Source organism: Coregonus lavaretus (assembly GCF_964263955.1).
Source record: "Coregonus lavaretus genome assembly, contig: HAP1_SCAFFOLD_2909, whole genome shotgun sequence".
Lineage (NCBI taxonomy): Eukaryota > Metazoa > Chordata > Actinopteri > Salmoniformes > Salmonidae > Coregonus > Coregonus lavaretus.
The window spans coordinates 5749-30000 of NW_028157568.1; the positions used below are offsets into that span (position 1 = coordinate 5749).

Genomic DNA, 24252 nt, shown 5'->3' on the forward strand with positions numbered 1-24252 from the left:
ATCTCAGATCTTGTGTTGGAAAATAACTGCTGTGCATCCATAAGAATGAAAGCCAGCCTTAAAAATACACTTTTTTTCTGAGGCAGAGAAATATGTAATTGAGCCCATCGTTGCTCAACCGTTAAGTGCCCACTCAGGCTTCTGTGTTTACCTGAGCAGAGGTTAGAGGTAAGAGGTTGTTTGCTGTTGTTGATATTAAGTAGACACACTATCCCACTGAGAGATCAGGTAAACACCTGGGCTTTACCTTCCCTGAACTACAGGTAGACAACCAACAATTACTCATTTCCTAAACCATGATGACAGACAATACACTTCCACTGCCAGAGTAGGTTCACATTGACCTGAGTGGGTTCACATTAAGCTGGTCCCAGATCTGTTGGTGACAACGCCTGTTAGAGTGGGTTCACATTAGCCTGGTCCCAGATCTGTTGGTGACAACGCCTGCCAGAGTAGGTTCACATTAGCCTGGTCCGAGATTACATTTACATTTTAGTCATTTAGCAGACGCTCTTATCCAGAGCAATTTACAGTTAGTGAGTGCATACATTTTCATACTGGCCCCCTGTGGGAAACGAACCCACAACCCTGGCGTTGCGAGTGCCATGCTCTACCAACTGAGCTACACGGGGCCACAGATCTGTTGGTGACATCGCCTGTTAGAGTTGTCAAGACAGCACAAATAGATATGGGACCAGGCTATTTTCAAATGTGTCTCCGCCTGAAATAACGAATGCAAAGCAAACTTAATACCTCGACATTTTGATACAATATGAACTATCTCACTTCCTACTGGATCGATATAGCCGGAGCCATATCTGCTTGAACTTTTTTTTTTTTTACCTACATGTATGTTTGGCACCCTCTCCGTAAGGGTTTTAACTTGCGACTGAAATAGTTGTCATACTTAGGTTCATACTTCAGCTAGGAATGTCCGACTGCTTATTTTGTCTTGGTGAAGGCTAGCCAGTGGTGAAGGCCCGATATCCTGCTAGCTACTCTATGAGAGGACCCTCAGTGGACGGGGGGGGAACCTAGAACAACATTGATGTAACAATAACCGCCTCTGTGGACGGGGAACCTAGAACAACATTGGTGTAACAGAGCTGTGTCTGAAATGACACCCGACTGGCTGCATGGAGCACTATGTTTCACCGGGGGCCCCTTGTAGAGTCCATAGAGCTCTGGTGAAAAGTAGTGCAGTTTTTACAGGGTAATAGGATGCCACTTGGGATACAGACTCAGTCTCCCTACCGTTATGAGAGAGTCTAAGCTCAGAAGCAGAGATATGGAGATTTAACAGGCCTGTAGCTGTGTGTTACAATTAGAGAGAAGTTGGGGGAGGGAGGGAGGGAGGGAGGGAGGGAGGGAGGGGAGGGAGGGAGGGAGGGAGGGAGGGAGGGAGGGAGGGAGCGAGCGAGACAGGCATGTGAGAAGTATTAGAAGATTACTGCATCAGAGAGCGTGAAGGGACATGAACAGAAGTATTAGCAGATTACTGCATCGGAGAGCGTGACGGGACATGAACAGAACAGGTACACGTGGGACATTCCACCCGTCTCTGAGTGGCTCCGTCAGGACGGGGACGTGGCAGGACCCTTTGGAGCTGTCAGAGGAGGACATCAAAGTTGCGATCAATTCCATTTCTGAGATTCAATTTATATTGGAACAGTTTTACTTCCTGAAATGACTGAATTGAAATGGGATTGACCCTGGAGGACATAAGCAGAGAGGATGCAGCTTTCACTGTACAGTGCGATACTGTAGGCCTAGATGTCTAACCCAGGTCGAGGTACAGGGGGATACTTTGGTACAGAAGATACTTATTGCACAAATGGTCCTAAAGCAGAATTCCAATAGTAGATAATAGTCACAAATTACTCTTTGATCAACCATAAGCCTACAGAGATATTGGTTCCAGGCAGGCTTGGTTTGCCTCGTTCGACCATCCTGACTTACAGATCACATTCTGTTTCTCTGTAAACACAGCAGTCAGTCGGTTTCACCAGCCAAAGGCTGGGTTAGAGTTAAGGTGTTCTGGCGTTACCACACTTTCAAGGAAAGCCTGGAAGGAAAAAGCAGGAAAGGCTGGAATCGATTTTAGGGTTAAAAGAGGCAGACAGGGTTAAAGCTGCAATATGTAACTTTTTGGGAGACCCGACCAAATTCACATAGAAATGTGAGTTACATATCTGTCATTCTCATTGAAAGCAAGTCTAAGGAGCAGTAGATATATTCTATGTGCGCTATTTCTATGCTTCCCATTCTTAAGTTTAGTTTTTGGGACTTTTACTTTGGGTTTTTTACACCAGCTACATACAGCTGAAAATACAATATTTTTGCTTATGGAAAAATATATTTCACAGCGGTTTAGATGGTACAATGATTCTCTGGTTATAGAAAAGTAGTTTAGATGGTACAATGATTCTCTACACTATACTTTCTTGTTTTGTCACATAAACTGAAATTAGGCAAACTGTTAGAATTTTTGCAAACGGGAAATGACGGAGCGATTTCTGCATAGTGCATCTTTACGGGAGGCCGGCCCGGGTTTAGGCTTGCACACATCGCACCGAATGTGGATCTAGCGTTCCTCCGACCATCATTCAGTGGGCTGTGTTTTAGGAGACCATCCGTTGTAGACGTCTGACTGCCAACATGTTCGCGTATGTCTACATTTAATATCTGTGTGCACTGGGTGTGCCAATCACTGCAGGTACTCTGTTCAGAGGTGCTCAGTACTCTCGCTATTGTTGTGTCTGAACCCATAGGGTTAAGGGAAGAGTTTCCAGGCAGGAAGGGTTAAAGGGAAACGACCTGATTGACAGGATGTTATAGAAGCTCGTACAGCAGATCAGGAGTAAATCAGTGACAGCAAACAGCATGGGAACCTCTCTAAGGTTCTATCTCTATAGTAACAACAGGATGGTACAGCATGGGAACCTCTCTTAAGGTTCTATCTCTATAGTAACAACAGGATGGTACAGCATGGGAACCTCTCTAAGGTTCTATCTCTATAGTAACAACAGGATGGTACAGCATGGGAACCTCTCTAAGGTTCTATCTCTATAGTAACAACAGGATGGTACAGCATGGGAAACTCTCTAAGGTTCTATCTCTATAGTAACAACAGGATGGTACAGCATGGGAACCTCTCTTAAGGTTCTATCTCTATAGTAACAACAGGATGGTACAGCATGGGAACCTCTATAAGGTTCTATCTCTATAGTAACAACAGGATGGTACAGCATGGGAACCTCTCTAAGGTTCTATCTCTATAGTAACAACAGGATGGTACAGCATGGGAACCTCTCTAAGGTTCTATCTCTATAGTAACAACAGGATGGTACAGCATGGGAACCTCTCTAAGGTTCTATCTCTATAGTAACAACAGGATGGTACAGCATGGGAACCTCTCTAAGGTTCTATCTCTATAGTAACAACAGGATGGTACAGCATGGGAACCTCTCTAAGGTTCTATCTCTATAGTAACAACAGGATGGTACAGCATGGGAACCTCTCTAAGGTTCTATCTCTATAGTAACAACAGGATGGTACAGCATGGGAACCTCTCTAAGGTTCTATCTCTATAGTAACAACAGGATGGTACAGCATGGGAACCTCTCTAAGGTTCTATCTCTATAGTAACAACAGGATGGTACAGCATGGGAACCTCTCTAAGGTCATTCTAATTCTATGGTTTTATCTCTATGACCACAGCAGGTGACTCTGGTAGCTGCGTATATATTTTTTGGGGGGGGGGGTTATTGTAAGGAATTATATTTAACTATCAATTTTTCGCTATTGTCCCTTCAAATAATTGTATTCATTATAACACAGGAATGTAAAACCCCTCCACTGTTTTCGTAATCTTAACCTATCTAGTAATTATAGAATAACCCAACGTTGGTAGCCTGTTCTGTTTCATGCAACACTTTCTGCTGTTAAATGTGTTGGATAAAATGTATCGCTGATCAAACGTTCTCATGAGGCCCAATGCGAAGCCACGATAGCAATCGATTTAGACAACATTTTTACATGCAAATCTGATTGGACACAGCGTTTGATTATAAAAAATAAAGAAATAATCAGCCTCAATTTAACTTCCAGAGTTGCTTTTTTTTCTTTTCTGAGGGCTAATCATGGACAATTCCAGGGACAGCTCTAGCCGGGGACAAAATGGAGGACGTCTGGTCACCCAACTGTCTTGGCTTCTAATCACTATGGTCAGAGCAGGAAGGTGGAGCAGTGGATCCTGTCGGATCTAGGGATCCTGTCGGATCTAGGGATCCTGTCACTGGGCTAACGTCACAGCAGGGGCCCAGCCTCAGGGGCCCAGCATCAGGGGCCTTCTGCCTGTGTGAGAAACACTGTGATCAGAGAGAGCACGGCATTAGTGTTGACAGCCAACCATCCCACTAATACTAAAGTAGAATATCACTAATATAATAATAGAATATATACCATTTTAGCAGACGCTTTTATCCGAAGCGACTTACAGTCATGCTTGCAGAACATTCAACCACTATCTACCAATTGAGCTACAGAGGACCACTGTAACTCCTTCCTATGGATAGAATATGATGCTAATCCAACTGTTAAATGGCCAGCTAGTCTCGATCTCTAGCAATGCTATTTCTATGAGTCAGCTGCCCAGGGCAGAGGCCATCTGCTGAGCTGATCAGATAATGACTGTCTTTAGGGGAAACCTTGAGACAGGCCCTGAAGCTATTGTGAGTCATTCTCTGATACAGACTAGAGCAAAGTGTTACATTATCTGATATAGAAATGGTCCCTCCCCTAAGGAAAGGATGCTTCCAGTAACCTGTCAGTCATCACTGAGTGACAGGCAGAAACAGCCAGTCATTATCAGATGTGAACCAATAGCTTACTGACCCCCCCCCCCCCCCCTATCTCCTCTCCTATAGGTTAATGGCTTCTTCACCTTGTTGTTTGGCCTGGCCAGCATCAACACCCTGACTGTCATCAGTGTCACCAGATACATCAAGGGATGCCACCCTAGCAAAGGTCAGAATAACATATAAACTATAACACAAAGGTAAGAATAACATATCAACTATAACACACAGGTCAGAATAACATATAAATTATAACCTCCCGAGTGGCGCAGTGGTCTAAGCTGTGCCACTAGAGATCCTGGTTCGAATCCAGGCTCTGTCGTAGCCGGCCGCGACCGGGAGACCCATGGGGCGGCGCACAATTAGCCCAGCGTCGTCCAGGGTAGGGGAGGGGCCGGCATTGATGTAGCTCAGTTGGTAGTGGGTTCGATTCCCACAGGGGTATAAAAAAGAGAATGTAAGTCGCTCTGGATAAGAGTGTCTGCTAAATGACATAAATGTAAATAACACAAATGTCAGGATAACATATCAATTATAACACAAAGGTCAGAATAACATATAAACTATAACAGCTAAGCTATCATCTAAAGTAGGGTGACAAAATGCTCGTAACTTCCACAGAATTCCCAGGTTCTCCAGAAATTCTGCTTTGAGGATTCCATTTCATGATTCCCTCCTGATTCCAGGGAATCTTCTAAGCGGGACTTCTGAAAAACCTGGGAATTTTGGGAAAGTTACCAGAGTTTTGTAGCCCTAATCTATAGGTTATGATATAGAGAGAGAGAGAGACAGACAGAGAGAGAGACAGAGTGGAGACAAATTTGACCGCAATAACTAGCGTGGGATATGCATCAACAGCAACCTTGGGAAAATCCTCTTATCATTAATAGCAGACTTGTACATTTCCTTAGTGAAAAAGAGAGCAAATGTCAAATTGGCAGTTAAATTTGGCAAAAAACACACACATTTATTTCCACAGGGCCATGGGGTGAGACAGGGATGCAGTTTAAGCCCCACCCGCTTCAATATGTATATCAACAAATTGGCAAGGGCACTAGAACAGTCTGCAGCACCCGGCCTCACCCTAGAATCTGAAGTCAAATGTCTACTGTTTGCTGATGATCTGGTGCTTCTGTCACCAACCAAGGAGGGCCTACAGCAGCACCTAGATCTTCTGCACAGATTCTGTCAGACCTGGGCCCTGACAGTAAATCTCAGTAAGACAAAAATAATGGTGTTTCAAAAAAGGTCCAGTTGCCAGGACCACAAATTAAAATTCCATCTAGACACCGTTGCCCTAGAGCACACAAAACACGATACATACCTCGGCCTAAACATCAGCGCCACAGGTAACTTCCACAAAGCTGTGAATGATCTGAGAGACAAGGCAAGAAGGGCCTTCTATGCCGTCAAAAGGAACATAAAATTTGACAACCCAATTAGGATCTGGCCAAAAACACTTGAATCAGTTATAGAACCCCATTGCCCTTTATGGTTGTGAGGTCTGGGGTCCGCTCACCAACCAAGAATTCACAAAATCGGACAAACACCAAATTGAGACTCTGCATGCAGAATTCTGCAAAAAATATCCTCAGTGTACAACGAAAAACACCAAATAATGAATGCAGAGCAGAATTAGGCCGATACCCGCTAATTATCCAAATCCAAATTATAGAACCACCTAAAAGGAAGTGATTCCCAAACCTTCCATAACAAAGCCATCACCTACAGAGAGATGAACTTGGAGAAAAGTCCCCTAAGCAAGCTGGTCCCGGGACTCTGTTCACAAACACAAACAGACCCCACAGAGCCCCAGGACAACAACAACACAATTAGACCCAACCAAATCATTAGAAAACAACATTCTGACACATTGGAATTAATTTACCAAAAAACAGAGCAAACTAGAATTCTATTTGGCCCTAAACAGAGAGTACACAGTGGCAGAATACCTGACCACTGTGACTGACCCAAAATTAAGGAAAGCTTTGACTATGTACAGACTCAGTGAGCATAGCCTTGCTATTGAGAAAGGCCGCCGAAGGCAGACCTGGCTCTCAAGAGAAGACAGGCTATGTGCACACTGCCCACAAAATGAGGTGGAAACGGAGCTGCACTTCCTAACCTCCTGCCAAATGTATGACCATATTAGAGACACACGTTTCCCTCAGATTACACAGACCCACAAAGAATTGGAAAACAAATCCAATTTTTATAAACTCCCATATCTATTGGGTGAAATACCACAGTGTGCCATCACAGCAGCAAGATTTGTGACCTGTTGCCACAAGAAAATGGCAACCAGTGAAGAATAAACACCATTGTAAATAAATAAAATAAAATAAAATAAAATTGTATTTGTCACATACACGTGTTTAGCAGATGTTATAGCGGGTGTAGCGAAATGCTTGTGCTTCTAGCTCCGACAGTGCAGTAATATCTAACAAGTAATATCTAACAATTTCACAACATATACCAAATACACACAAATCTAGTAAAGAATGGGATTTAAGAATATATACATATACCGTCAGGAGGCCACAGTGTTGAGTAGGGTGTAGTGTACCGTCAGGAGGCCACAGTGTTGAGTAGGGTATAGTGTACCGTCAGGTGGCCACAGTGTTGAGTAGGGTGTAGTGTACCGTCAGGAGGCCACAGTGTTGAGTAGGGTGTAGTGTACCGTCAGGTGGCAGTTGGCCACAGTGTTGAGTAGGGTGTAGTGTACCGTCAGGAGGCCACAGTGTTGAGTAGGGTGTAGTGTACCGTCAGGTGGCCACAGTGTTGAGTAGGGTGTAGTGTACCGTCAGGAGGCCACAGTGTTGAGTAGGGTGTAGTGTACCGTCAGGTGGCCACAGTGTTGAGTAGGGTGTAGTGTACCGTCAGGTGGCCACAGTGTTGAGTAGGGTGTAGTGTACCGTCAGGTGGCCACAGTGTTGAGTAGGGTGTAGTGTACCGTCAGGAGGCAGTTGGCCACAGTGTTGAGTAGGGTGTAGTGTACCGTCAGGAGGCCACAGTGTTGAGTAGGGTGTAGTGTACCGTCAGGAGGCAGGTGGCCACAGTGTTGAGTAGGGTGTAGTGTACCGTCAGGAGGCAGGTGGCCACAGTGTTGAGTAGGGTGTAGTGTACCGTCAGGAGGCCACAGTGTTGAGTAGGGTGTAGTGTACCGTCAGGTGGCCACAGTGTTGAGTAGGGTGTAGTGTACCGTCAGGTGGCCACAGTGTTGAGTAGGGTGTAGTGTACCGTCAGGAGGCAGTTGGCCACAGTGTTGAGTAGGGTGTAGTGTACCGTCAGGAGGCCACAGTGTTGAGTAGGGTGTAGTGTACCGTCAGGAGGCAGGTGGCCACAGTGTTGAGTAGGGTGTAGTGTACCGTCAGGAGGCAGGTGGCCACAGTGTTGAGTAGGGTGTAGTGTACCGTCAGGAGGCCACAGTGTTGAGTAGGGTGTAGTGTACCGTCAGGTGGCCACAGTGTTGAGTAGGGTGTAGTGTACCGTCAGGAGGCCACAGTGTTGAGTAGGGTGTAGTGTACCGTCAGGTGGCCACAGTGTTGAGTAGGGTGTAGTGTACCGTCAGGTGGCCACAGTGTTGAGTAGGGTGTAGTGTACCGTCAGGAGGCCACAGTGTTGAGTAGGGTGTAGTGTACCGTCAGGAGGCCACAGTGTTGAGTAGGGTGTAGTGTACCGTCAGGTGGCCACAGTGTTGAGTAGGGTGTAGTGTACCGTCAGGAGGCCACAGTGTTGAGTAGGGTGTAGTGTACCGTCAGGTGGCAGTTGGCTGGAGAACTCTGCAGGCAGTGTCAGTAGAGCATAGTCTCTGAGGACAGCCAACCACAGCCGAGACAGAGACGGCAGTTCAGGCTGCACCAGCATAATCAGGCTATCAGGAGGAAGAATGTCCGCTCCCACCTCCTCCTCCTCCTCTTCCTCCTCTCCTCCTCCTGCCTTCACCTCCTTCACCGGACGAGACTCTGCTTCCTTCTTTATCTTCATGGCCACCACATACACCTGGAAGACGGGGAGGGGGGGGTGAGAGAGAAGAAAATAGTTGGCGACAGAGAGACACAGAGAGAGAGAGAGAGAGAGAGAGAGAGAGAGAGAGAGAGAGAGAGAGAGAGAGAGAGAGAGAGAGAGAGAGAGAGACAGAGAGAGAGAGAGAGACAGAGAGAGAGAGAGAGACAGAGAGAGAGGAGACAGAGACAGAGACAGAGACAGAGACAGAGACAGAGACAGAGACAGAGACAGAGACAGAGACAGAGAGACACACACAGAGAGAGAGAGAGAGACAGAGAGAGACAGAGAGAGAGACAGAGAGAGACAGAGAGAGAGACAGAGAGAGACAGAGAGAGAGACAGAGAGAGAGAGAGAGTCAGGATGAGAGAGAGAGAGAGAGAGAGAGAGAGAGAGAGAGAGAGAGAGGAGAGAGAGAGAAGAGAGAGAGATGAGAGAGAGAGAGAGAAGAGAGAGAGAGAGAGAGAGAGAGGAGAGAGGTGAGAGGAGAGAGAGAAGAGAGAGAGAGAGAGAGAGAGAGAGAGAAGAGAAGAGAGAGAGAGAGAGAGAAGAGAGAGAGAGAGAGAGAGAGAGAGAGAGAGAGAGATGAGAGGAGAGAGAGAAGAGAAGAGAGAGAGAGAGAGAGATGAGAGAGAGAGAGAGAGAGAGAGAGAGATAGAGAAGCGAGATGATGAGAGAAGAGAGAGAGAGAGAGAGAGAGAGAGAGAGAGATGAGAGAGAGAGAGAGAGAGAGAGAAATGAAATGTCCCATAGGGCTCTGGTCAAAAGTAGTGCACTATATAGGGAATATGGTGTCATTTGGGACCCAGTAGCTCTGACAAGAGAAGAAAAGAGATATGTTGTTCTCAGCGGTTCATTACTGGCTGGATTTATGGGAGGAAATTACTGTTTGATTAATGACTACTATTTACATTCACATTCTCTGCACCAGACCTGACAATTAACTTCATTTGAGGTGAGGTTGAGGTGAGGAATGTCTTAACTACTTGGTAATAATAGAATAACTGCCTCTGTTAACTTCTATGGTGGGTTGGTTGCTCTGAAGGGGAGGTTTACTGTATGTTTGAGGTTATTCAGACAACTTGCGACATGGTAGACATCTTGCGTAGAGTAGGCTATTCATCAATGCCATTTTAATACGTTCTTTTTTTTCGTTAATCAGTTGACTGGATCTGTATCTGTCAATATTTGATTGATAAACGTCTTTCACAAGTCAAATCACAGTGAATTGGGTCAGAGAACGGATTTACACATTCTGTCAAGGTACAATTATACTTTCTATCAGACTTTTGAGTTACATAATTTACTAAGGAGGCACTAAAGCATATCACCTCATACAGCATGTCCTGTAGTCAGTCCGTAAGTGACTGATTCATCATATTGGTCATTGGAAGCACACCGTCACAACAATCAATCATTTATCTTCTCACTGAATACAAAACCTATATGTACTTTGTCAAGAAAGGTTATTTTCAGTGGGAGTGATTTACAAGTGCTGCCCGTGTGTGCGCCTGAAAAAAAAAAAAAAGAGACTCATTGTTCATAAAAATGTCACAGTCTGACATTCATAACTGGGGTGGAAAGAATTCTGGACTTTTAAAAGAGCCAGCCTCCCTCCAACTTTTCCTGTTGCGTGTTTGCGGAGGAGTGACATTTGGAGATCAGAGCCCTTTTAGAGAGGGTGACACACTGATCTGGGATCAGTGACTACACACAAAAAACAAATAGTTCTATATAGCACCAGATAAGGGTTATTTGGCTTGTAACCATAGCAGATCCTTTTTGGTGCTATATAGAACCTTTTTTGAAGGTTCTATAAAGAACCATGCTCATAAGGTTCTAAATGGAAACATTTATGATGCTATAAAGAACTTTCCTAAGGTTCTATAAAGAACTATTAAAAAATGTTCTATATAGCAGCAAAAAGGGTTCCGCTATGGTTACAACCCTTTTTAATGGTTCTTTATAGAACCTTTATGGAGAACGGTTCTATAAATAACCGTTCTCAATCACAAAGGTTCTACAAATAACTTTTTGAAGAACCATACAGGCTTTGTTATTCAGGTTAGCCATATTATTTTGTAGAAATTCCATAAGCATTTATATTGTGTTAATTGACGAGTTGAATCAGGTGTGATGTTATGTTTGATGCCGGAGCTCCGAGGCATGCGTTGAAATCGATAAGCAGTTTATTTCGAAGCAGTGTGCCGATGCCTGTATCACTTTATCAGAAGCACGTGATCAATGACGTCCGAAGCTTCGTTTCGTCGAACAACCACCTGATTGGTTTGGTATTGGTTTGATAGAAGACATAAAACTATACACGCGCTACGGGGGTGTGGGACGTCTTCTATAATAAATTGGCTGCTCAAAATTATTTTGTCCAGCAGGTGCCACTAGTGTTCACTGTGTTGATCAAAGCCTCAAGTAATGAACCTATTTTCAACACAATTGGCTGGAAAACCTCAATGCTTCAGGAAGCTGTTTCCCCATTACTAGTGCTAGCTATGGAATGGCTGGGTGTCCCTACAGAGATAATTGAGATCCTCTGATTTGGTCAACAATTCCCATTTCACACAAGGCCCTATGTGAGTCTTTCAGAAGACACCGTCACTGGCCATAGTCATATATCATATATAATGGCATAACACAACTGATAAGATCAACTGGAACGACACTCTCTCTCTCACGGTTGCACAAAAAGATCTCTGCGCAAACCACGCCCAAAATATTAGAATGAGCTTCCGCCTCTACATTTTAATTATCACTGAAAGAGCAAAGAACCCTTTTCAGAACTGCAAAGAACCATTAAAGAGCTCAAAGGGTTATTTTAGTCATTATGGTTCCACATAGAACCATCACCCTTCCCATAGAACCCTTGAGGAACCCTCTTTTCCAAGTGTGTATGGCCGTGGCATAAGGTTCTTAACATATCTTTAGCATGTCTGAAACATCTCCTCTTAAAAAATGTTCTTAGCATGTCTTTCTGAGCAGAAAATAGCCCATTATGATATTTTGAGCCAACAGCAACAAAATCTTAAAATTAAATATTTAATTGACAATATGTTGAGGTTGACTGCAGGATTATATGGAAATGTTGAGGGTGACTGCAGGATTATAAGGAAATGTTGAGGGTGACTGCAGGATTATATGGAAATATTGAGGGTGACTGCGGGATTATAGGGAAATGTTGAGGGTGACTGCAGGATTATAAGGGAATGTTGAGGGTGACTGCGGGATTATAGGGGAATGTTGAGGGTGACTGCAGGATTATAGGGAAATGTTGAGGGTGACTGCAGGATTATATGGAAATATTGAGGGTGACTGCGGGATTATAGGGAAATGTTGAGGGTGACTGCAGGATTATAGGGAAATGTTGAGGGTGACTGCAGGATTATAGGGGAATGTTGAGGGTGACTGCGGGATTATAGGGAAACTATGCCTCAAACCATGTTATATGAAGGGTGTGGTTTGACTGGAACACAAACACACTCATTGCATCTCTGTCCTGTGTATGTCTGTCTGTCTGTCTGTCTGTCTGTCCTGTGTCTGTCTGTCTGTCCTGTGTCTGTCTGTCTGTGTGTGTCTGTCCGTCTGTCCTGTGTCTGTCTGTCTGTCCTGTGTCTGTCTGTCTGTCCTGTGTCTGTCCTGTGTCTGTCTGTCTGTCCGTGTGTGTGTGTGTCCCTCTCTGTCCTGTTTCCAGCCTACTGCATCAGTTTGAGCACCATTTGCATCTCTCTGATGTTCATCTGGGTCGGGGCTTTCTTCTGGTCTGTGGCTCCACTGCTGGGCTGGGGCAGCTACACAGGTTAGTGTCTCCGTCCATCCATTCATTCATCCATCCATCCATTAATCCATCCATTTATCCATCCATTCATTCATCCATCTATCCATTAATCCATCCATTTATCCATCCATTCATTCATCCATCCATCCATCCATTCATCCATCCATCCATTCATATATCCGTTCATCCATCAAAGCACTGCTCTAAGCCATCCATTCATATATCCTTCCATTCATCCATCCATCCATTAATTCATCCATCCATCCATCCATTAATCCAATCCATCCATTCATATATCCGTTCATCCATCGAAGCACTGCTCTAAGCCATCCATTCATATATCCTTCCATTCATCCATCCATCCATTAATTCATCCATCCATCCATCCATTAATCCATCCATCCATTCCCCTATCTCTAGCTCCAGACGGTGGGTACGGGAACTGTGAGGTGGACTGGTCCAGGGCTAACTACTCCACCATCTACAAGTCCTACATCATCTCCATCCTCATCTTCTGCTTCTTCATCCCAGTCACGGTCATGGTCTTCTCCTACGTCTCCATCATCAGTACCGTGAAGAGCAGCAACGCCATGTCAGCTGACGGGTACCTCTCATCCAGACAGAGGAAAGTGGAACGAGACGTCACTAGGGTGAGTCAATTAACCAACCAACCAGCCGACCAACCAATCAATCAATTAACCAACCAAATCAAATCAAATCAAATCGTATTTGTCACACGCGCCGAATACAACAGGTGAAGACCTTACAGTGAAATGCTTACTGACAAGCTTTAATCAACAATGCAGTTTTAAGAACAATAGAAAAATAACAAGTAATTAAAGAGCAGCAGTAAAATAAAATAACAATAGCGAGGCTATATACAGGGGGTACCGGTACAGAGTCAATGTGCGGGGGCACCGGTTAGTCGAGGTAATTGAGGTAATATGTACATGTGGGTAGAGTTAAAGTGACTATGCATAAATAATAAGCAGAAGAGTAGCTGTTCAGGAGTCTTATGGCTTGGGGGTAGAAGCTGTTGAGGAGCCTTTTGGACCTAGACTTGGTGCTCCGATACCCCTTGCCGTGCGGTAGCAGAGAGAACAGTCTATGACTAGGGTGGCTGGAGTCTTTGACAATTTTTAGGGCCTTCCTCTGACACCACCTGGTATAGAGGTCCTGGATGGCAGGAAGCTTGGCCCCAGTGATGTACTGGGCCGTACGCACTACCCTCTGTAGTGCCTTGCAGTCGGAGGCCGAGCAGTTGCCATACCATTTACATTTACATTTACGTCATTTAGCAGACGCTCTTATCCAGAGCGACTTACAAATAGGCGCATTCACCTTATAGCCAGTGGGATCACCACTTTACAAAGTTTCTTTTTTTTGGGGGGGGGGGGGTTGGGGTTTGGGTTGGGGTAAGGGGGGGATAGAAGGATTACTTTATCCTATCCCAGGTATTCCTTAAAGAGGTGGGTTTTCAAATATCTCCGGAAGGTGGTGAGTGACTCCGCTGTCCTGGCGTCGTGAGGGAGCTTGTTCCACCATTGGGGTGCCAGAGCAGCGAACAGTTTTGACTGGGCTGAGCGGGAACTATGCTTCCGCAGAGGTAGGGGAGCCAGCAGGCCAGAGGTGGATGAACGCAATGCCCTCGTTTGGGTGTAGGGACTGATCAGAGCCTGAAGGTACAGAGGTGCCGTTCCCCTCACAGCTCCGTAGGCAAGCACCATGGTCTTGTAGCAGATGCGAGCTTCAACTGGAAGCCAGTGGAGTGTGCGGAGGAGCGGGGTGACGTGAGAGAACTTGGGAAGGTTGAACACCAGATGGGCTGCGGCATTTTGGATGAGTTGTAGGGGTTTAATGGCACAGGCAGGGAGCCCAGCCAACAGCGAGTTGCAGTAATCCAGACGGGAGATGACAAGTGCCTGGATTAGGACCTGTGCCGCTTCCTGTGTAAGGCAGGGTCGTACTCTCCGAATGTTGTAGAGCATGAACCTACAGGATCTGGTCACCGCCTTGATGTTAGCGGAGAACGACAGGGTGTTGTCCAGGGTCACGCCAAGGCTCTTCGCACTCTGGGAGGAGGACACAACAGAGTTGTCAACCGTGATGGCGAGATCATGGAACAGGCAGTCCTTCCCCGGGAGGAAGAGCAGCTCCGTCTTGCCAAGGTTCAGCTTGAGGTGGTGATCCGTCATCCATACTGATATGTCTGCCAGACATGCAGAGATGCGATTCGCCACCTGGTTATCAGAAGGGGGAAAGGAGAAGATTAGTTGTGTGTCGTCAGCGTAGCAATGATAGGAGAGGCCATGTGAGGATATGACAGAGCCAAGTGACTTGGTGTATAGGGAGAATAGGAGAGGGCCTAGAACTGAGCCCTGGGGGACACCAGTGGTGAGAGCACGTGGTGCGGAGACAGCTTCTCGCTACGCCACTTGGTAGGAGCGACTGGTCAGGTAGGACGCAATCCAAGAGTGAGCCGCGCCGGAGATGCCCAGCTCGGAGAGGGTGGAGAGGAGGATCTGATGGTTCACAGTATCAAAGGCAGCAGACAGGTCTAGAAGGACAAGAGCAGAGGAGAGAGAGTTAGCTTTAGCAGTGCGGAGAGCCTCCGTGACACAGAGAAGAGCAGTCTCAGTTGAATGACCAGTCTTGAAACCTGACTGGTTTGGATCAAGAAGGTCATTCTGAGAGAGATAGCAAGAGAGTTGGCTAAAGACGGCACGCTCAATAGTTTTGGAGAGAAAAGAAAGAAGGGATACTGGTCTGTAGTTGTTGACATCAGAGGGATCGAGTGTTGGTTTTTTGAGAAGGGGTGCAACTCTCGCTCTCTTGAAGACGGAAGGGACATAGCCAGCGGTCAAGGATGAGTTGATCAGCGAGGTGAGGTAAGGGAGAAGGTCACCGGAGATGGTCTGGAGAAGAGAGGAGAGGATAGGGTCAAGCGGGCAGGTTGTTGGGCGGCCTGCCGTCACAAGTCGCAAGATTTCATCTGGAGAGAGAGGGGAGAAAGAAGTCAAAGCATAGGGTAGGGCAGTGTGAGCAGGACCAGCAGTGTCATTTGACTTAACAAACGAGGATCGGATGTCGTCAACCTTCTTTTCAAAATGGTTGACGAAGTCATCCACAGAGAGGGGGGGGGGGAGGATTCAGCAGGGAGGAGAATGTGGCAAAGAGCTTCCTATGGTTAGAGGCAGATGCTTGGAATTTAGAGTGGTAGAAAGTGGCCTTAGTAGCAGAAACAGATGAAGAAAATGTAGAGAGGAGGGAGTGAAAAGATGCCAGGTCCGCAGGGAGTCTAGTTTTCTTCCATTTCTGCTCAGCTGCCCGGAGCTCTGTTCTGTGAGCTCGCAATGAGTCATCAAGCCACGGAGCTGTAGGGGAGGACCGAGCCGGCCGGGAGGATAGGGGACATAGAGAGTCAAAGGATGCAGAAAGGGAGGAGAGGAGGGTTGAGGAGGCAGAATCAGGAGATTGGAGGGAGAAGGATTGAGCAGAGGGAAGAGATGATAGGATGGAAGAGGAGAGAGTAGCGGGAGAGAGAGAGCGAAGGTTGCGACGGCGCATTACCATCTGTGTAGGGGCAGAGTGAGTAGTGTTGGAGGAGAGCGAGAGAGAAAAGGATACAAAGTAGTGGTCGGAGACATGGAGGGGAGTTGCAGTGAGATTAGTAGAAGAACAGCATCTAGTAAAGATGAGGTCAAGCGTATTGCCTGCCTTGTGAGTAGGGGGGGACGGTGAGAGGGTGAGGTCAAAAGAGGAGAGGAGTGGAAAGAAGGAGGTAGAGAGAAATGAGTCAAATGTAGATGTAGAGGTTGAAATCCCCCAGAACTGTGAGGGGTGAGCCATCCTCAGGAAAGGAACTGATCAAGGCGTCAAGCTCATTGATGAACTCTCCAAGGGAACCTGGAGGGCGATAGATGACAAGGATATTAAGCTTAAATGGGCTAGTGACTGTGACAGCATGGAATTCAAATGAGGAGATAGACAGATGGGTCAGGGGAAAAATTTAGAATGTCCACTTGGGAGAGATGAGGATTCCTGTGCCACCACCCTGCTGACCAGATGCTCTCGGGGTATGCGAGAACACATGGTCAGACGAGGAGAGAGCAGTAGGATTAGCAGTGTTTTCAGTGGTAATCCATGTTTCCGTCAGCGCCAAGAAGTCGAGGGACTGGAGGGTAGCATAGGCTGAGATGAACTCTGCCTTGTTGGCAGCAGAACGGCAGTTCCAGAGGCTGCCTGAGACCTGGAACTCCACGTGGGTGGTGCGTGCAGGGACCAGGCAGTGATGCAACCAGTCAGGATGCTCTCGATGGTGCAGCTGTAGAAACTTTTGAGGATCTGAGGACCCATGCCAAATCTTTTCAATCCATGAGGGGGAATAGGCTTTGTCGTGCCCTCTTCACGACTGTCTTGGTGTGTTTGGACCATGATAGTTTGTTGGTGATGTGGACACCAAGGAACTTGAAGCTCTCAACCTGCTCCACTACAGCCCCGTCAATGAGAATGTGGGTGTGCTCGGTCCTCTTCTTTTTCCAGTAGTCCACAATCATCTCCTTTGTCTTGATCACGTTGAGGGAGAGGTTGTTATCCTGGCACCACACGGCCAGGTCTCTGACCTCCTCCCTATAGGCTGTCTCATCGTTGTCGGTGATCAGGCCCTTCCACTGTTGTGTTGTCAGCCAAATTAATGATGGTGTTGGAATTGTGCCTGGCCATGCAGTCATGAGTGAACAGGGAGTACAGGAGGGGACTGAGCATGCACCACTGAGGGGCCCCCGTGTTGAGGATCAGCGTGGCAGATGTGTTGTTACCTACCCTTACCACCTGGGGGTGGCCCGTCAGGAAGTCCAGGATCCAGTTGCAGAGGGAGGTGTTTAGTCCCAGGGTCCTTAGCTTAGTGATGAGCTTTGAGGGCACTATGGTGTTGAAGCTGTAGTCAATGAATAGCATTCTCACATAGGTGTTCCTTTTGTCCATTTGGGAAAGGGCAGTGTGGAGTGCAATAGAGATTGCATCATCTGTGGATCTGTTGGGGCGGTATGCAAATTGGAGTGGGTCGAGGGTTTCTGGGATAATGGGATAACCCTAACCCAACCAATCAACCAACCAACCAGCCAACCAACCAACCAACCAACCAATCAACCAGCCAGCCAACCAACCAACCAACCAACCAATCAACCAACCAACCAACCAACCAGCCAACCAACCAACCAACCAACCAATCAACCAACCAACCAATTAATACATTCAATCAATAACATTTAGTTAGAGGACCTATTTACATCAACAGAACCGAAACAGAAAGTGATTTAAAAATAACCCAGCCTAGACCGCAAAAGGTTCAAATCAAATGAAAAATATTTGTCACATGCAAACAACAGGTGTAGACTAACAGTGAAATGCTAACTGACGGTCCCTTCCCAACAATGCAGAGAGAAAAACAGAAAAATAATAACACAAGGAATAAATACACGATGAGTAACGATAACTTGGCTATATACAGTACATGGGGTACCAGTACCGAGTCGATGTGCAGGGGGACGAGGTAATGGAGGTAGATATGTACATATACTGTAGGTAGGGGTAAAGTGACTAGGCAACAGGATAGATAATAGACAGTAGCAGCAGTATACTGAAGGTAGGGGTAAAGTGACTAGACAACAGGATAGATAATAGACAGTAGCAGCAGTATACTGTAGGTAGGGGTAAAGTGACTAGGCAACAGGATAGATAATAGACAGTAGCAGCAGTATACTGAAGGTAGGGGTAAAGTGACTAGACAACAGGATAGATAATAGACAGTAGCAGCAGTGTATGTGATGAGTCAAAATAGTTAGTGCAAAAGGGGATCAAAGCAGATAGAGATTGAGTCATCTGTGGATCTGTTGGGGCGGCATGCGAATTGGAATGGGTCCAGGGTGTCTGGGATGATGGTGTTGATTTGAGCCATGACCAGCCTTTCAAAGCATTTCATGGCTACAGATGTGAGTGCTATGGGGCGATAGTCATTTAGACAGGTTGCCTTGGCGTTCTTGGGCACAGGGACTATGGTGGTCTGCTTGAAACATGTAGGTATTACAGACTGGGTCAGGAATATGTTGAAAAGGTCAGTGAAGACACTTTCCAGCTAGTCAGCGCATGCTACAAGTCCTGGTAATCTGTCTGGCATCGCAGACTTGTGAATGTTAACCCGTTTAAAGGTCTTACTCACATTGGCTATGAAAAGCGAAATCACACAAGTCGTCCGGAACGGCTGGTGCTCTCATGCATGGTTCAGTGTCACTTACCTAGAGGCGAGCATAGAAGGCATTTCACTCTTCTGGTAGGCTCGTGTCACTGGGGCAACTAGCGGTTGCGATTCCCTTTGTAATCCGTGATAGTTTTCAAGCCCTGCCACATCCAACGATCGTCAGAGCCGGTGTTGTAGGATTCGATCTTAGTCCTGTATCGACACTTTGCCTGTTTGATGTCTCTTTGGAGGGCATAGCGGGATTTCTTATCAGCAGCGTCCAGATTAGTGTCCCGCTCACTGAAAGCGGCAGCGCTAGCCTTTAGCTCTTATTAATGAAGCTGGTGACTGCTGTGGTAAACTCCTCAATGCCATCGGATGAATCCGGAAACGTATTCCAGTCTGTGCTGAGAGAAACAGTCCTGTAGCTTTTTTAAACATATTTTCTCTGTCCCTTCTCCTCCAGGTCTCCATAGTGATCTGCACAGCCTTCATCATGGCGTGGTCTCCCTATGCGGTGGTCTCCATGTGGTCTGCCTGTGGTTACCACGTCCCCAACATGACTTTGATCTTCACCCGTCTCTTCGCTAAATCCGCCTCCTTGTACAACCCCTTCATCTACTTCGGAATGAGTTCTAAGTTCCGTAAGGACGTCTTCGCGCTGTTGCCGTGTTACGGTGGCTCCGCCCACAAGGAAGTGGTCCGTCTCAAGAACTTCCAGGAGCTTAACGAGCTGAAGCCGAAAGACCATCCCGAGGCCACGACCCTTTTTGCGCTTCCTGTGACCTCACTTCCTCTGCAGTCGAGAGAGGGGAAGTACAGCAAGGAAGAGATGCTGCAGCCAGAGGGTCCCATGGCTCAGGATTCAGACTCCGGGGTGAATAGTCCATCCCACACCCCACCTACTGCCAGTCAGGAGTCCCTCTACTACATTCCCAATGTACCCCTTGCCCCCTTACCCAGCATGCACTCTGAGACGCCAGAGTACGAGAGCGACAGACTCTAAAGATCTCTAAATGTGCATCCAAAATGGCACGCTACACGCTTAGAGAAAAAAAAAAAGGTGCTATCTAGAACCTAAAAGGGTTCTTCGGGCTGTCCCCATAGCAGAACCTATTCCAGGTAGAATCCTTTTTGGGTTCCATTTAGAACCCTTTTTCTACCTGAAACCAAAAATGTTCTACCTGGAAGCAAAAACAGTGTTTGATCTAAAATAGAACCCCATTCTCTACATAGTGCACTACTTTTGACCAGGGCCCTATGGGAGTATATAGGGACTAGGGTTCACTATATAGGGAATAGGGTTTCATTATATAGGGAATAGGGTGTCATTATATAGGGAATAGGGTGTCATTATATAGGGTGTCATTATATAGGGACTAGGGTTCACTATATAGGGAATAGGGTTCACTATATAGGGAATAGGGTGTCATTATATAGGGAATAGGGTGTCATTATATAGGGAATAGGGTTTCATTATATAGGGAATAGGGTGTCATTATATAGGGAATAGGGTGTCATTATATAGGGAATAGGGTGTCATTATATAGGGAATAGGGTGTCATTATATAGGGAATAGGGTGTCATTATATAGGGAATAGGGTGTCATTATATAGGGACTAGGGTTCACTATATAGGGAATAGGGTGTCATTATATAGGGAATAGGGTGTCATTATATAGGGAATAGGGTTTCATTATATAGGGAATAGGGTGTCATTATATAGGGAATAGGGTGTCATTATATAGGGAATAGGGTGTCATTATATAGGGAATAGGGTGTCATTATATAGGGACTAGGGTTCACTATATAGGGAATAGGGTGTCATTATATAGGGACTAGGGTTCACTATATAGGGAATAGGGTGTCATTATATAGGGAATAGGGTGTCATTATATAGGGAATAGGGTGTCATTATATAGGGAATAGGGTGTCATTATATAGGGAATAGGGTGTCATTATATAGGGAATAGGGTGTCATTATATAGGGAATAGGGTGTCATTATATAGGGAATAGGGTGTCATTATATAGGGAATAGGGTGTCATTATATAGGGAATAGGGTGTCATTATATAGGGAATAGGGTCATTATATAGGGAATAGGGTGTCATTATATAGGGAATAGGGTGTCATTATATAGGGAATAGGGTGTCATTATATAGGGAATAGGGTGTCATTATATAGGGAATAGGGTGTCATTATATAGGGAATAGGGTGTTATTATATAGGGACTAGGGTTTTGTACATTGCTATTTTTTGTATTTGTTGGGGTTATTTATTTAAGTTGATGTGTGCTTGTTTGTGTCAATAAAAAGTTATTTTTTCTCCTGATTCTCAAGAGTGCATTTATTGAAACAGAGTTTCAGAGCACGGAGGTGTACTTGAACATTTTAGTCATTTAGCAGACGCTCTTATCCAGAGCGACTAACAGTTAGTGAGTGCATACATTTTCATTACTGGCCCCCCGTGGGAATCGAACCCACAACCCTGTCGTTGCAAGCGCCACGCTCTACCAACTGAGCTACATACAAACTCTTCTGTCCTAATGGACTCAGCACTGTCATGACCAGTGATACGTGTGGTTAAGAGTGGGGACATATGGTAACACTCAGAAGCTACGAACTGTGTATGAACTGTGTCTGTAGAGGTACATGTCTTATTGCAGATTGACAGTGTCAGGGGGTATTTAGTATCTGTAGTGTCAGGGGGTATTTAGTATCTGTAGTGTCAGGGGGTATTTAGTATCTGTAGTGTCAGGGGGTATTTAGTATCTGTAGTGTCAGGGGGTATTTAGTATCTGTAGTGTCAGGGGGTATTTAGTATCTGTAGTGTCAGGGGGTATTTAGTATCTGTAGTGTCAGGAGGTATTTAGTATCTGTAGTGTCAGGGGGTATTTAGTATCTGTAGTGTCAGGGGGTATTTAGTATCTGTAAGGCTGTAGTGTCAGGGGGTATTTAGTATCTGTAAGGCTGTAGTGTCAGGGGGTATTTAGTATCTGTAGTGTCAGGGGGTATTTAGTATCTGTAGTGTCAGGGGGTATTTAGTATCTGTAGTGTCAGGGGGTATTTAGTATCTGTAGTGTCAGGAGGTATTTAGTATCTGTAGTGTCAGGGGGTATTTAGTATCTGTAGTGTCAGGGGGTATTTAGTATCTGTAAGGCTGTAGTGTCAGGGGGTATTTAGTATCTGTAGTGTCAGGGGGTATTTAGTATCTGTAGTGTCAGGGGGTATTTAGTATCTGTAGTGTCAGGGGGTATTTAGTATCTGTAGTGTCAGGGGGTATTTAGTATCTGTAGTGTCAGGGGGTATTTAGTATCTGTAGTGTCAGGGGGTATTTAGTATCTGTAGTGTCCGGGGGTATTTAGTATCTGTAGTGTCAGGGGGTATTTAGTATCTGTAGTGTCCGGGGGTATTTAGTATCTGTAGTGTCAGGGGGTATTTAGTATCTGTAGTGTCAGGAGGTATTTAGTATCTGTAGTGTCAGGGGGTATTTAGTATCTGTAGTGTCAGGGGGTATTTAGTATCTGTAGTGTCAGGGGGTATTTAGTATCTGTAGTGTCAGGGGGTATTTAGTATATGTAGTGTCAGGGGGTATTTAGTATCTGTAGTGTCAGGGGGTATTTAGTATCTGTAGTGTCAGGGGGTATTTAGTATATGTAGTGTCAGGAGGTATTTAGTATCTGTAGTGTCAGGGGGTATTTAGTATCTGTAGTGTCAGGGGGTATTTAGTATCTGTAGTGTCAGGGGGTATTTAGTATCTGTAGTGTCAGGGGGTATTTAGTATCTGTAAGGCTGTAGTGTCCGGGGGTATTTAGTATCTGTAGTGTCAGGGGGTATTTAGTATCTGTAGTGTCAGGGGGTATTTAGTATCTGTAGTGTCAGGGGGTATTTAGTATCTGTAAGGCTGTAGTGTCCGGGGGTATTTAGTATCTGTAGTGTCAGGGGGTATTTAGTATCTGTAGTGTCAGGGGGTATTTAGTATCTGTAAGGCTGTAGTGTCCGGGGGTATTTAGTATCTGTAGTGTCAGGGGGTATTTAGTATCTGTAGTGTCAGGGGGTATTTAGTATCTGTAGTGTCAGGGGGTATTTAGTATCTGTAAGGCTGTAGTGTCCGGGGGTATTTAGTATCTGTAGTGTCAGGGGGTATTTAGTATCTGTAGTGTCAGGAGGTATTTAGTATCTGTAGTGTCAGGGGGTATTTAGTATCTGTAGTGTCAGGGGGTATTTAGTATATGTAGTGTCAGGGGGTATTTAGTATCTGTAGTGTCAGGGGGTATTTAGTATCTGTAGTGTCAGGAGGTATTTAGTATCTGTAGTGTCAGGGGGTATTTAGTATCTGTAGTGTCAGGGGGTATTTAGTATCTGTAGTGTCAGGGGGTATTTAGTATCTGTAGTGTCAGGGGGTATTTAGTATCTGTAGTGTCAGGAGGTATTTAGTATCTGTAGTGTCAGGGGGTATTTAGTATCTGTAGTGTCAGGAGGTATTTAGTATCTGTAGTGTCAGGGGGTATTTAGTATCTGTAGTGTCAGGGGGTATTTAGTATCTGTAGTGTCAGGGGATATTTAGTATCTGTAGTGTCAGGGGGTATTTAGTATCTGTAGTGTCAGGGGGTATTTAGTATCTTTGCAGGAGTACATTTCTGAGGTGCAGTGGTGCAAGGACTGCGACCGTCCTCTTGTCAACCGCCGGGGAATGTGGGTAATTCAGGAGATATGATCAGCATGTGCCCTCTGAGGGAGAACTGTCCTCCACACCACAACAAATACACACACAGGCATACACACACACGCATACACACACACACACACACACACACACACACACACACACACACACACACTGATGGAGACCTGTCCTGTCCTGCAAGCAAGTCCTGACCAAACACCACCACGCCACCAGTTTCCTATTGCACAGAGGATGGTCCAGAGCCAGGGGACAGTCACAGTCCAGAGCCAGAGGACAGTCACAGTCCAGAGCCAGAGGACAGTCACAGTCCAGAGCCAGAGGACAGTCACAGTCCAGAGCCAGAGGACAGTCACAGTCCAGAGCCAGAGGACAGTCACAGTCCAGAGCCAGAGGACAGTCACAGTCCAGAGCCAGAGGACAGTCACAGTCCAGAGCCAGAGGACAGTCACAGTCCAGAGCCAGAGGACAGTCACAGTCCAGAGCCAGAGGACAGTCACAGTCCAGAGCTAGAAGACAGTCACCTGACTCTGGACTGTGACTGTCCTCTGGCCCGTCATCTGGCTCTGGCGCTTGCAATGCCAGGATAGTGGGTTTGATTCCCGCTGGGGCCACCCATTCCATACGTAAAATGTATGCAAGCATGACTGGATTAAAGCGTCTGCTAAACGGCAGATATTATTA

General features: G+C 45.9%; 1 protein-coding gene across 1 annotated transcript; it reads left to right on the top strand.

The window, feature by feature from the left end:
* Positions 1-4928: 4928 nt before the first annotated feature.
* On the top strand, positions 4929-19892 carry LOC311125242 (opsin-5-like; the record flags this gene model as incomplete). The annotated part of the gene is made up of 4 exons (XM_084199295.1): positions 4929-5028; positions 12568-12672; positions 13078-13301; positions 19353-19892. Coding segments are annotated over 4 exons (969 nt in total), but the record flags the coding sequence as incomplete, so codon positions are not given.
* Positions 19893-24252: the final 4360 nt, after the last annotated feature.